Source organism: Symphalangus syndactylus, chromosome 17 (assembly GCF_028878055.3).
Source record: "Symphalangus syndactylus isolate Jambi chromosome 17, NHGRI_mSymSyn1-v2.1_pri, whole genome shotgun sequence".
Classification (NCBI taxonomy): Eukaryota; Metazoa; Chordata; class Mammalia; order Primates; family Hylobatidae; genus Symphalangus; species Symphalangus syndactylus.
This window is the reverse complement of record NC_072439.2, coordinates 11906349-11918956: the sequence shown is the minus strand read 5'-3', so window position 1 is coordinate 11918956 and position 12608 is coordinate 11906349. Positions and strand designations below refer to the sequence as shown.

The window sequence follows — 12608 nt, the reverse complement described above, 5'->3', positions numbered from 1 at the left end:
GATGTGTCCAGGAAAGGAGCTTGCGCGGTCCAACGTGATTCCCGGGATTTCCTGTTAAACGAGGAAGGCAAGGCCAGCCAACTGTGTGTACAGCAGTTTCTTCAAACCCCACTATGCTGGCCGGGCGTGGTGGCTCACACCTATAATCCCAGCACTTTGGGAGGCCAAGGTGGGCAGATCACAAGGTCAAGAGATCGACACCAGCCTGGCCAACATGGTGAAACCCCGTCTCTACTAAAAATACAAAAATTAGCCAGGGGTGGTGGCTTGTGCCTGTAATCCCAGCTACTCGGGAGGCTGAGGCAGGAGAATCACTTGAACCCGGGAGGTGGAAGCTGCAGTGAGTCGAGATCACGCCACTGCACTCCAGCCTGGGCGACAGAGAGAGAGACTGCCTCAAAAGAAAAAAAAAAACCCACTACACTGCCAGGTGCAGAGGCTCACGCCTGTAAACCCAGCATTATGGGAGGCCAAGGCGGGCAGATTAGCCAGAAGTTTCAGACCAGCCTGGGACATAGGGAGACCCCATCTCTACAAAAAATTAAAATAAAAAATTAGCTGGGCATGATGGTACATGCCTGTGATCCCAGCTACTTGGGAGGCTGGGGCAGGAGGATCACTTGAGCCCAGGAGGTCAAGGCTGCAGGGAGCTATGATCACACCACTGCACTCCAGCCTGGGCCAAGGATGGAGACCCTGTCTCAAAAAAAAAACAAAACAGAAACAAAAAACTAAGGTTTGAGAGGCAGAAAGAGCAAACCCCCAAGCCGTACACAAACAGGAACAAAACCTAACTGTAGATGCAAACTGGAAACAGTTATGCAAAAGAATTATTTCAAATACCTCTGAACCCTGGGATTCTAACTGACCGTCAGTGATAAATGCAAAGACAAACAGACCGGATGTACACCTTCAGCCTCACTCTGACCAACACGGTGAAACCCCGTCCCTACTAAAAATACAAAAAAAGTTAGCCAGGCACCTGCAAGGCTGCTGCTAAGTCAGTATCACTATCAACAGTCACTATGGGGCCATGTTGTGTACGCTGCAGGAAGAATTTCGTGTTAATACTTTTAGGAGCCAAACTTCACAGGACTGAGAGAAACAGAGCCTTCTGTTTTTACATATATAAAGAAGATAATCATAAAAGTCAAAATGTGGGTGGGGTGCGGTGGCTCATGCCTGTAACCCAGCACTTTGGGAGGCCAAGGCAGGCAGATCACGAGGTCAGGAGATCAACACCATCCTGGCTAACACGGTGAAACCCCGTCTCTACTAAAAATACAAAAAAATTAGCCGGGCGTGGTGGCGGGCACCTGTAGTCCCAGCTACTCGGGAGGCTGAGGCGGGAGAATGGCGTGAACCCAGGAGGCGGAGCTTGCAGTGACCAGAAATTGTGCCACTGCACTCCAGCCTGGGTGACAGAGTGAGACTCCGTCTCAAAAAAAAAAAAATAATTAAAAGTCAAAATGGATCCATTTAAACACACGCACACCCTGCCATCCCAGCTCTCCTCCCCTGGACGCCATGCCAGCCCAGGCCTGGCATTCTACACACCACTCCCCTCAGGAGGAGCAGGAAGCATGGTTCCAGGGCCAGGCTGGGCATACAGGTTAGGCCAGTATCCCTACGAGAGGACCTCAAACATGAGCAGGGCCACGTCTAATGGTTGCAGAGCCAGGCTAACAGATGCTCATGGGCACGTCTCGGACCATCAGGGCCCCTAGAATGAGCACTGCTGGCCACCTGCCCTTCACTGGACACGTTCAAAACAGGGAGCGGCAGGACAGAAGATGCCACTGCAGTACCCTGACTCAGCCACCACGTCTCAGCGTGCAGAGAAAGCTGGCAAGAAACAGCCAGATGAGGCGTTCTAAGGCAGTGGGTACAGGGACCATGGAGGGGGTGACAGGAGCTGCCTGCAGCCACTGCTGCCTTCCTGCACGCAGCTGCAGGATGCAGGGAGGCCCGGAGTGCTGCTGGGGTGTGGGGGCAACTGGACGGGGAAGCATGGTGTCCTCATGTGGTTCTAAGATAAGTCAGAAACACCACTGCCACACGTACACACACACACAGATATGCAAACAAACTCGCAAGGCACACAGATGCGCAGAGACACAGGCATGCATGCACACACACAGACAAACAAGCAGACACATACATAGACACGGAGGCACACGGGCACACACACACAGAGGCATGCACACAGGCACAGACATGCAGACACAGGCACGCACACAGAGACACGCAAACAGACACACAGGCACACGGGCACACACACAGAGATACAGGCATGCACAGAGACACAAGACACACACACACAGACACAGGCACACAAGCACCCCCCAAGCCCCCAGGTTGTAGGGCGTTGGTGCTGAAGGCAGCTGCAGACCCTCTGGGTTTTGTTTGGGAGGCCTGAGGAGCCCACCACAGTTCTCCCCTAGCCTCTGGAGGCCTCCCTAGAGAGGATAGGTGGGGAGCAGTTGGGAGAAAGAGGGGGTACCCCCAGAGTGCCTGTCTTCGAGCCCAGCAGTGGCTTTGGAAGCCACGTCCGCCAGGACACAGATGAGGTGGTGCTTGCTGCTGGGCTTGGTGGAGAGCCTAGGAAGGCAGGCAGCACAATCCCCTGAAGCCCTACGTCCTGCTGGAGGGCTGGCAGGGGTTGGGAGACAATGGCAGGCTCAGTCTCCGTGTTTAGGGAAGGGGCAGTCCACAGAGTGTGGTCTGGGTCCCACCCTCGACTGCAGGACTGGAATCGATGTCATGGGCTGAGTTCTCCGCTCCTGAAACTACACCAGGGCTTGCGGTTCAGAAAACAGCATGAAGGGCCCTGCACAGGCCTGGTGACCTTTCTCCGGAGGGAGAAAACAGAACAGCTGAGAGCCCCACTCCTGCTCAGCACGGACACCGAGTTCCATGTGCTTAGATCAAGAATAAAGGGGACTCTTGCCCCAGGGTGGTCAGCTGGCCATAAGCAAGCTGCAGGCTCAACTCAAGAAGGTTCCAGGGCTGGGCACAATGGCTCACACCTGTAATCCCAAAATTTTGGGAGGCTGAGGCGGGCAGATCACCTGAGGTCGGGAGTTCGAGACCAGCCTGGCCAACACGGTGAAACCCCGTCTCTACTAAAAGTACAAAAATTAGCCGGGCATGGTGGCAGGTGCCTGTAATCCCAGTTACTTGGGAGGCTGAGGCAGGAGAATTGCTTGACCCTGGGAGGCAGAGGTTGCGGTGAGCTGAGATCGCGCCACTGCACTACAGCCTGGGGGACACAGTGAGACTCCGTCTCAAAAAATAAATAAAATAAAAAAAATTAGCTGAGCATGGTGGCACAGACCCGTAGTCCCAGCTACTCGGGAGACTGATGCAGAAGAATCGCTTGAACCTGGGAGGCAGAGGTTGCAGTGAGCAGAGATTGTGCCACTACACTCCAGCCTGGGTCACAGAGCAAAACTGTCTCAATAAAAAAAGAAACAAAAAGCATGAAGAAAGACCACCTGGCTCCAAGGGGACTAAAGACCCCAAGTCTGAGCTGCCTTCTGCAGGACACCCTGCAGGGACCTCCTGGCCGCCCTTCCTCAATCATGTCACACCAGCACAGATAGGCGAGGAGAGCGCCTTACCTTCCTTCATGTTTGCAAACCGCTCCTTCAGCTGGTGATCCACCTCAGGACCAAAGGCAAAATTATTCACAAATATAACACTGCAAAACAATACTCCAGTTCAGTGCCATGAAGGCTCGTCTCACGGGCACAGCCACCCAGCGCAGCCAACAACCGCTGCTGTCGGTGCTAGGCCCTGCCCACACCCGCCCGCCACCTCCAGGGCTGAGCCCACACAGCTGAGCGCACACCGTGGGTTTCAGGTGCAGGGAAAAGGCAACTGCGGCCTCTTCTGAGCGGGGCCAAAAACAGAGGGGCGGGATTCGTGACCAAGTCTCTTATTGTGAATCTTGGAGTCCAGTGATCTGGGGAGGTTCATGTGCAGCCCACACAAGGTGGGAAGAGCGGCCATGAAGGACCCACAGGCCAAGAGAAGAAGGCGGGTGGCCAAAAACAGAGGCCCAGCACGGGGCTAGACTGCAACAGGGGACGCCAAGCAGAGGCTCCCGCTCAACTGCTGCAGAGACCGCCGACAACGGGCCCCAGGTGAGGCAGCCTTGGCAGCGTTTCAGACACCCTGGCAAGGACAGGGGAACCAGAGGATGCCTTGCAGGCCCAGCACAGCTTTCCCAGGCCACCCATCCTCAAATGAGGGTCCTGGGGCTGCCTGTGTTCCCCACTCAGGACTGCACCTCGGGAGGCTAGATTTGAGGTTGGCTGAGCTCAGGTGGCCAAGGCGGCTGAGTGGCGTGAGCCAGAAAGACCTGGGTAACTGGGTGTTCAGAGAAGGAAGCTCCATGATGCCCACCTCCAAAGCCACCACCATCGTGGGTCAGACCCAGGAAAGGGAAAACAAGCTGAGGCCAGATAGAGTGCAAGGTCCCACAACCAGTGGGCAGCCTGTGGGAGGAGTCCCTCCTGGCCAAGACCTGCACGCTGTGCCCAGAGCCAGAACAGGCTGAGCCTAGAGCTGGGGCTGCCTGACAAGGCAGCGAGGCTGGCAGCTCCTGGAGAGGAACTGTGAGAGCCTGGGCCAAGGCCAGAAGTCAACGGGATACCAGAAATCTCTCGGCTTCTTAGGAGTTTGTTACAAGACAGCAATCACGGCCTGACCGCTGTGGGTCCCCCTGCGCTCCCACCACCACCCCATGGGATGGGGACACCAAGGGGTCAGCACGATTCCCTCCAGATGGCAGAACACCCACCGGCGGGCACAGCGCCCCAACCCAAATGGAAGTTCACACAGGAGAGCAAACCTAGGAACCTTTTGGGAAAAGAAACTCCATTTTCTACTTGTTCCCCAAACCCTGTCCATGGGGGACACTCAACCACAAGCCACGAGCACACCCGAGGAAGAAGAGCACAGGGAAGACAGCAGGAGCGAGGGGGCGGGGAGGATGAGGGGTGCAGGGAGGACAAGGGGCATGGGGAGGATGAGGAATGCAGGGAAGAGGGGCACGGGGAGAATGAGGGGAGCAGGGAGGACGACGGGCGCAGGGAGGACGAGGAATGCAGGGAGAATGACGGGCGTGGAGAGGACGAGGAATGAGGGAAGGACGAGGAATGCGGGGAGGACGAGGAATGCGGGGAGGACGAGGAATGCGGGGAGGACGAGGAATGTGGGGAGGACGAGGAATGTGGGGAGGACGAGGAATGGGGAGGACGAGGAATGTGGGGAGGACAAGGAATGAGGGAAGGACGAGGAATGCGGGGAGGACGAGGAATGAGGGAAGGACGAGGAATGGGGAGGACGAGGAATGTGGGGAGGACGAGGAATGTGGGGAGGACGAGGAATGTGGGGAGGACGAGGAATGAGGGAAGGACGAGGAATGCGGGGAGGACGAGGAATGAGGGAAGGACGAGGAATGCGGGAAGGACGAGGAATGCGGGGAGGACGAGGAATGTGGGGAGGACGAGGAATGTGGGGAGGACGAGGAATGAGGGAAGGACGAGGAATGCGGGGAGGACGAGGAATGAGGGAAGGACGAGGAATGGGGAGGACGAGGAATGTGGGGAGGACGAGGAATGTGGGGAGGACGAGGAATGTGGGGAGGACGAGGAATGAGGGAAGGACGAGGAATGCGGGGAGGACGAGGAATGAGGGGAGGACGAGGAATGAGGGGAGGACGAGGAATGGGGGAGGACGAGGAATGCGGGGAGGACGAGGAATGAGGGGAGGACGAGGAATGCGGGGAGGACGAGGAATGAGGGGAGGACGAGGAATGTGGGGAGGACGAGGAATGTGGGGAGGACGAGGAATGGGGAGGAATGCGGGGAGGACGAGGAATGAGGGGAGGACGAGGAATGAGGGGAGGACGAGGAATGAGGGGAGGACGAGGAATGCGGGGAGGACGAGGAATGCGGGGAGGACGAGGAATGGGGGAGGACGAGGAATGAGGGGAGGACGAGGAATGTGGGGAGGACGAGGAATGTGGGGAGGACGAGGAATGAGGGGAGGACGAGGAATGTGGGGAGGACGAAGAATGTGGGGAGGACGAGGAATGAGGGGAGGACGAGGAATGTGGGGAGGACGAGGAATGGGGGAGGACGAGGAATGTGGGGAGGACGAGGAATGGGGGAGGACGAGGAATGAGGGGAGGACGAGGAATGTGGGGAGGACGAGGAATGGGGGAGGACGAGGAATGCGGGGAGGACGAGGAATGGGGGAGGACAAGGAATGCGGGGAGGACAAGGAATGCGGGGAGGACGAGGAATGGGGGGAGGACGAGGAATGGGGGAGGACAAGGAATGCGGGGAGGACGAGGAATGAGGGAAGGACGAGGAATGCGGGGAGGACGAGGAATGAGGGAAGGACGAGGAATGCGGGGAGGACGAGGAATGCGGGGAGGACAAGGAATGCGGGGAGGACGAGGAATGGGGGGAGGACGAGGAATGGGGGAGGACAAGGAATGCGGGGAGGACGAGGAATGGGGGAGGACGAGGAATGCGGGGAGGACGAGGAATGAGGGGAGGACGAGGAATGTGGGGAGGACGAGGAATGGGGAGGACAAGGAATGCGGGGAGGACGAGGAATGGGGGAGGACGAGGAATGAGGGGAGGACGAGGAATGAGGGGAGGACGAGGAATGGGGGAGGACGAGGAATGAGGGGAGGACGAGGAATGTGGGGAGGACGAGGAATGTGGGGAGGACGAGGAATGTGGGGGAGGACGAGGAATGTGGGGAGGACGAGGAATGTGGGGAGGACGAGGAATGGGGGAGGACGAGGAATGCGGGGAGGACAAGGAATGCGGGGAGGACAAGGAATGCGGGGAGGACGAGGAATGGGGGAGGACGAGGAATGCGGGGAGGACGAGGAATGCGGGGAGGACAAGGAATGCGGGGAGGACGAGGAATGGGGGAGGACAAGGAATGCGGGGAGGACGAGGAATGAGGGGAGGACGAGGAATGGGGGAGGACGAGGAATGGGGGGAGGACGAGGAATGGGGGAGGACGAGGAATGAGGGGAGGACGGCGGGACTGGGGGAGCAGGGCCCAGCCGGCTGCTGACCCCACCTCCCTGGCTGCCCTCACAAGCGCCTTGGGCCACCAGGGTCCCTGGCAGACGCTGGAGCGCCGTGGCCACACCCAGGCTGGGCAGTGGAAAGCACGGGGGCCCAGCCCAGCCACACACAGCCGGTGGCCACCAGGACAAACAGGTGGCGGTGGGGACGGACCTGGACAGTGCCCTGAGCTCCCGGGCCCGGGTGCGAGGCGGTGAGGAGGGGCAAGCCCAGGCACTGCAGAGATGGCTTTTGGGACCAGGAGGAGTCGCTCCCTCGAGCAGCCCTCTTCGCGCTGTGTGGGTGCCAGCCACTCCAGAAGGGATGGATGAAGACAGGAAGACCCCCAGACCAAGCCTGAGCGGGGAGGAGGCCCAGGAACCCAGGCGAGAGGGGCCCACAGTGTCCCAAAGTCAAGGGGACAGGCAGCAGAAACGGGCTTACTGCCAGCAGGGTCTGCAGGGCCGACAGGGGCTCTGCTGGGCACGTCTGCTCTGCGCGCCCGCAGAGGGAGACCCAGTGTGAGGGAAAGGCGCCCTTCCTGTCCCCACTGGCCTCTTTCCTGCCACAGCCAGCGCAGGAGCGAGGGGCCGCTCCTGGTCCCCGGCGCCATGGCCACCGCCCGCCTGTGAGCACACACCCCACATGCCCCGCATGCCCACGCTGGCCATACCTCGTGTTGGCGATTCGCTCCCTCCACTCTTCTGAGAGGAAATCGCCTCTCTCCAACTGAAAGAGAAAACAGGCGTGAGCGCGGACCCCCAGCCTCCCTGGTGACCCCAGCCCGCCCAGCCTCTGTGAAGAAAGAATGGAATGAACACAGCTCCGCTTGCAGTGAAGGAGCAGGAGGAGGCCCAGGCCCCACCAGCTGCAGCCCTGGGAGCTGCAGGCAGAAGGGCCCGTGAGAGGGATGCGCAAAGAACAGGCAGGACCTCCTGAGAAGCTGGGACAGGTCCTCGTGCTCCAGCATCCACCGGGGGAGGCCAGGCCCGGCCACAGGGACTGCGGCCACACCAACACACACCTGCAAGCCATGCTGCAGTCTCCTAGAAACGTAAGCTCAAAATCAGGGGCTGCAGCCACTCCCAGGACCAGAGGCAGCCAGCAGGGGCGCCCCGAGGCAGGGCGTGCAGTCCCCAACCATGCTGGGCTCCAGGCAGGGCCTGAGGGAGGCCATGGGGCGCTGGGGGGCGCCCTCCACGGCAGGCAGTGACACTTGGCCAGGCCGAGAAAGCCTAGTGCCGAGCTCTGTCCCTCCCTCACCAACCACAAGAAACATGCACACAGGGAAGCTGAGCCGCCAGTCCCTGGGGGCATCTGCCCTGAGCACCGCTGACGGCCTGCTAAGAGCAGCGCTGTCCCCACAGCTGCACGCCGCGCTCACAGCAAGGCCAGCTGCAGCCCAACGCCAGTCCACCTCCAGACCTCAAGACCAGGCACTGTCCAGGAGAAAACACCTCTTATTAACCTAGCTGTCCAACACGGTAGCATCTGGACAACCAAGACACCGCCTTTCAAATCCTTCACAAACACTACCACCTCCATTCCCAGGAGAAATAAAAACATGTCCACACAAAAGCCCGGACACAAATGCCTCCAAAAGCCAACACGACTCATCATAGCCAAAAGGTGGAAGCAGCCAAGTGTCCATCAGTAGATGAAAGATCAACACAGCACAGCGAGGCCGAGCACACATGGAAGCAGGAGCCCACCGGGAACAGGAGCCAGGCTCCAACCCAGACCACAGCGCGGATGCACCTCGAGGACGTGACGCTCAGTGAGAGATGCCAGGCACAAAAGGCTATGCGGTGTGTCATCCTGTTTCTGTGAAATGTCCAGGACAGGCCCATCCAGAGACAGGAAGGGGATTCATGCTGGGGGCTGGAGTAGTCGGGGGTGAGTCACGGTAGAAGCCCACATCGGCACCCCAAGAGCTGAGGGAGGACCAGCGACACTCCTTTTCACACAACAGCCACAGGCCTGGTGCCCCACCCAGTGTCTCTCAGGATGGGGAGGCAGTCCCTGAGCAGAGAGGGTAACACAAGCAAGCCGCTGCCCCAAGCAACAGGGTGGCCCACCCACCCAGCCCCAGAGAGACAGGGACACCCCCTAGGCCCAGAGGACAGGGCCACTCATCCACCCAGATGCAGATCCAGAGGGCAGGGCCACCCGCCCTGGCCTGGAGCAGCTGCACATCCTCTGCTCTCCAAGGCCAGGGGAAGCTCCCAGGAGGGGAGGAGACGGGATGGGAGGTGGGCAGACGGACCATCCTGAGCCTCTGCAGGTGCTGGGCCACCCCCCACACCCGTCTCCTCCCTCTCCACACCTGACAGACCCTCTGAACATCCCTCATTCCCCGTGGACAAGCCACCCAGGAAATGACTCAAATCTCAAGTGCTGAGCAGCAATAAGCAGATCCCGGCTCGCATCGCAGGCCTGGGGCTGGGAACCCACCCTGGGGTCCCCCACACTCCATGACAGGACGGGCTCTGGGGCCAAAGCTGTTCCTGCACACACCATGGTTTATACGTATCCCTGCTTCCCTCTGGAGTCTGGAATCCCGGCCCCATAGGAAGTGGGGGTCTGGGTCTCTAGGACTCTCCCTGGTGACACTGCTCAGGCAGGAGGACTTGCAGCCTCCCAAGCGGAGCACGGGCAAAGCCACAGAGAGTTGCTCCGAGGGTTTCCTCCAACATCAGAATGCAAGCTTCCATCAGAAAGCGCAGGGAACAGTCAGGTGGAAGCCTCTCGGACCCCCGCTCCGCAGCAGGGCTGGCTGTAAACAGGACGGATGCCAGAGGCAGAGGCTGGTACTGACACCTGCCTTCCCCACCACCAGGTTCTTTCTGACACGTGTTGCCAAAGCCATGAGGAATGCCATCCTTTACCCCAAATTGTGCTCCTAGACACATCTCAGGAGCCACTAGCCTGACCGTGAGCACCTAAACCTGCACAGAATCCAGACCACGAACGCAGCTCCACGCCAGGAGCGCCTGCGCCACACCAGACACCACGCTGCTCAGCCGTGTCATGGACCCAGGCCCCAGGAGGCAGGGTGCTGATCCCGACGCTGACACGATGAGGCAGAAGGGGGAGCAGTGCTGGGGCAGCCCCACCACCCGACAGCCACCCTCTCCTGAGCAAGGCTCAGCCCAGCCAGACCGCGCAGAGGAAGGCACCATGGCGCCCTCCTGGCCATCGCTGGGAACCACAGCGAGGGCTTCCATCCTCTGTGCTCTCCTGCCACAGCCAGGAACCCACATGGGAACTTTCGGCCACAGTGCAAGCGGACCCAGAACCCAGGACACCACATCGCTTCCACTGTGGGCACGGCATTTGGAACAAACACCATGAGAAAGGGAAGGAGAGCTGGGCCAGCAGCCCCGGGTGCGCAAGTCCTGGTCAAAGACAGCAGAACAGAAGCCGAGGGAGCGCCACCCAGAGATCAAACCAGACAGGCGTGGCCGCAAGGAAGCACTGCAGGCCACGGCTCCCACCACGGCAGAAAACCCCTCAGCGGCCCATCAGCCAGGAGAATCCCGCCTTGGATAAACAGAATTGCACGCTGACCAAGGGGGACTCATTCAACACTGGAAACCCATCACAGCAACAGGGTGAGGAATGGAAACCACAGCACCGCGCTGACACCAGAAGCAGCAACGAAAAACCGCGCGCTGCACTCTCAGGACCACGGGCTTATCCTCCACCCGAGGGACAGCATCCACCCAAGCCCGCCACTAACATCGTGCTCCGCGGCCAGGGGCTCAGCTGCCCGCCAAGAGCAGGGCAGGGAAGGGTAACCGTCTTGCCCTCACATGGGAAATGCCAGCGCCGGCCAGCACGAGGTGATGGGAAAGGGAGAGTAAAGGGACATGGACTGCTAAGGAAAAGGCAAAGCTCCGTGTTTGCAGGCGACGCAACTGTCAACATAGAAAACCCCAAGGAGGCTGGGCGCGGTGGCTCATGCCTGTCATCTCAGCACTTTGGGAGGCAGAGGCAGGCGGATCACGAGGTCAGGAATTTGAGACCAGCCTGACCAACATGGTGAAACCCGTCCCTACTAAAAATACAAAAATTAGCCGGGTGTAGTGGCACGTGCCTTTAATTCCAGCTACTCAGGAGGCTAAGGGCAGGAGAATCACTTGAACCCAGGGGGCGGAAGCTACAGTGAGCCAAGATCACGCCACCACCCTCCAGCCTGGGCAATAGAGCAAGACTTTCTCTCTCACACACACACACAAAATGCGTCCAAACTCCTGGGCTCAAGTGATCCCCCGAAAGGTTCATCTGCCAGACCACCACAGCCAGGACACCCAGGTCAGAACCAGCTGGCAAGGGCTCCTGACCCCGGTCAGGGCCACCAGGGATCGGGGCCCCGCACCCTGACACTGGCCTTCACTTGTGCTGTGGGACAGTGCGGAGGGGTCTGAGCTGGGGGCCAGGGGCGCACGCTAGGCAGGACCCACGCCCACTCGTGGCAATGACAGGAATGTTGAGGCCTCACAGCGATCCGAGGAAGGCCCTGGCTGACAGGCCCACAGAGGGCGCCTCGGCAGTGAGCTCCAGACAGACGGGCAGGCACACAGCTCCGGCCACGCCTCCACCCACCCTGCTGAGGAGACAGTGAGGGGCGGGCACCACCTGGGAGGGGACTGCAACTGTATGCCACCTGTGTCCCTCATGCATCCCTCTGAACTGCGAGAGTCGAATGACAACAGGACCCCTGAACACTTTGTTTCTGTTGCTTCTGCAAACTTGCAGATTCCACCCAGGAACTGGGTCGTCGCAGGCACCTGGGATCACGAGTTGGCCTTGCCATGTTCCGTCCTGAGCCACTCTGCTGGGCAGCTTAGCGACCCCTGCGCCATCGTCCTCCCAGGGTGGTGACCTGGTGCCCGCCCAACCCAGCACTCCTTCTGCCTTGGAAGGGAAGCTTCTCAGGCCTTGAGGGGCTGCGGGCTCTGGGGCTCGAGGGGCTGCGGGTTCTGTACTCCAGGGGCTCCAGGTCTAGAACAGGGAGCATCCACCTTCCTGCTGTTCCCAGACCCCAAGTCACCCTCCAATCCACACCACAGGAGCAGCTGCACCAGCACCAAGCCCACGCCCCACAAGGGCAGGGAGGGGATGGAGTTGGCAGGTCTGGGACGTCGCTGGGAGGCAGAGCCGACGGGTCCGGGGCGCCATCAGCCTCCACCACAGGTGAGCGCCTGAGCAGCTGGGACTGTGAGGAGGAGCACACAGGTCAAGGAAGGACCCAGCTCTGCAGGCCTCTGTGTGGAAAGGACCAGGGCGGAGCCTGGTGTCTAAGGCCTCAGCATGGGTTGAGAAGGAGTTCACAGGAGGACGCAGGAGCGGTGCCTACTCCTGGAAGCTCTGGTCCAGTAATCACCCAACCTGGGTCAGGAAAACTGTCCTTCCTGCTCCCTAAAGAGCATCCCCTTCCCAGCCCCACACCCATCCCACTGCCACTCAGCCAGCGAAAGGGGAGCGCACACCCCACAGGGA

General features: G+C 59.7%; 1 protein-coding gene across 6 annotated transcripts in view; it reads right to left on the bottom strand.

Annotated features, from left to right (window-relative positions):
• The window catches only part of DOT1L (DOT1 like histone lysine methyltransferase), a 73919-nt gene that overhangs the window by 26312 nt on the left and 34999 nt on the right, over window positions 1-12608 (bottom strand). For all 6 annotated transcript variants that reach the window (XM_055248670.2, XM_055248671.2, XM_063620609.1 and 3 more), the window contains exons 8-9: window positions 7777-7832; window positions 3624-3703 (exon numbers count right to left, since the gene is read on the bottom strand). In XM_055248670.2, coding sequence (XP_055104645.2) covers window positions 3624-3703; window positions 7777-7832 — 136 coding nt within the window. The remainder of the gene's footprint in view (window positions 1-3623; window positions 3704-7776; window positions 7833-12608) is intronic.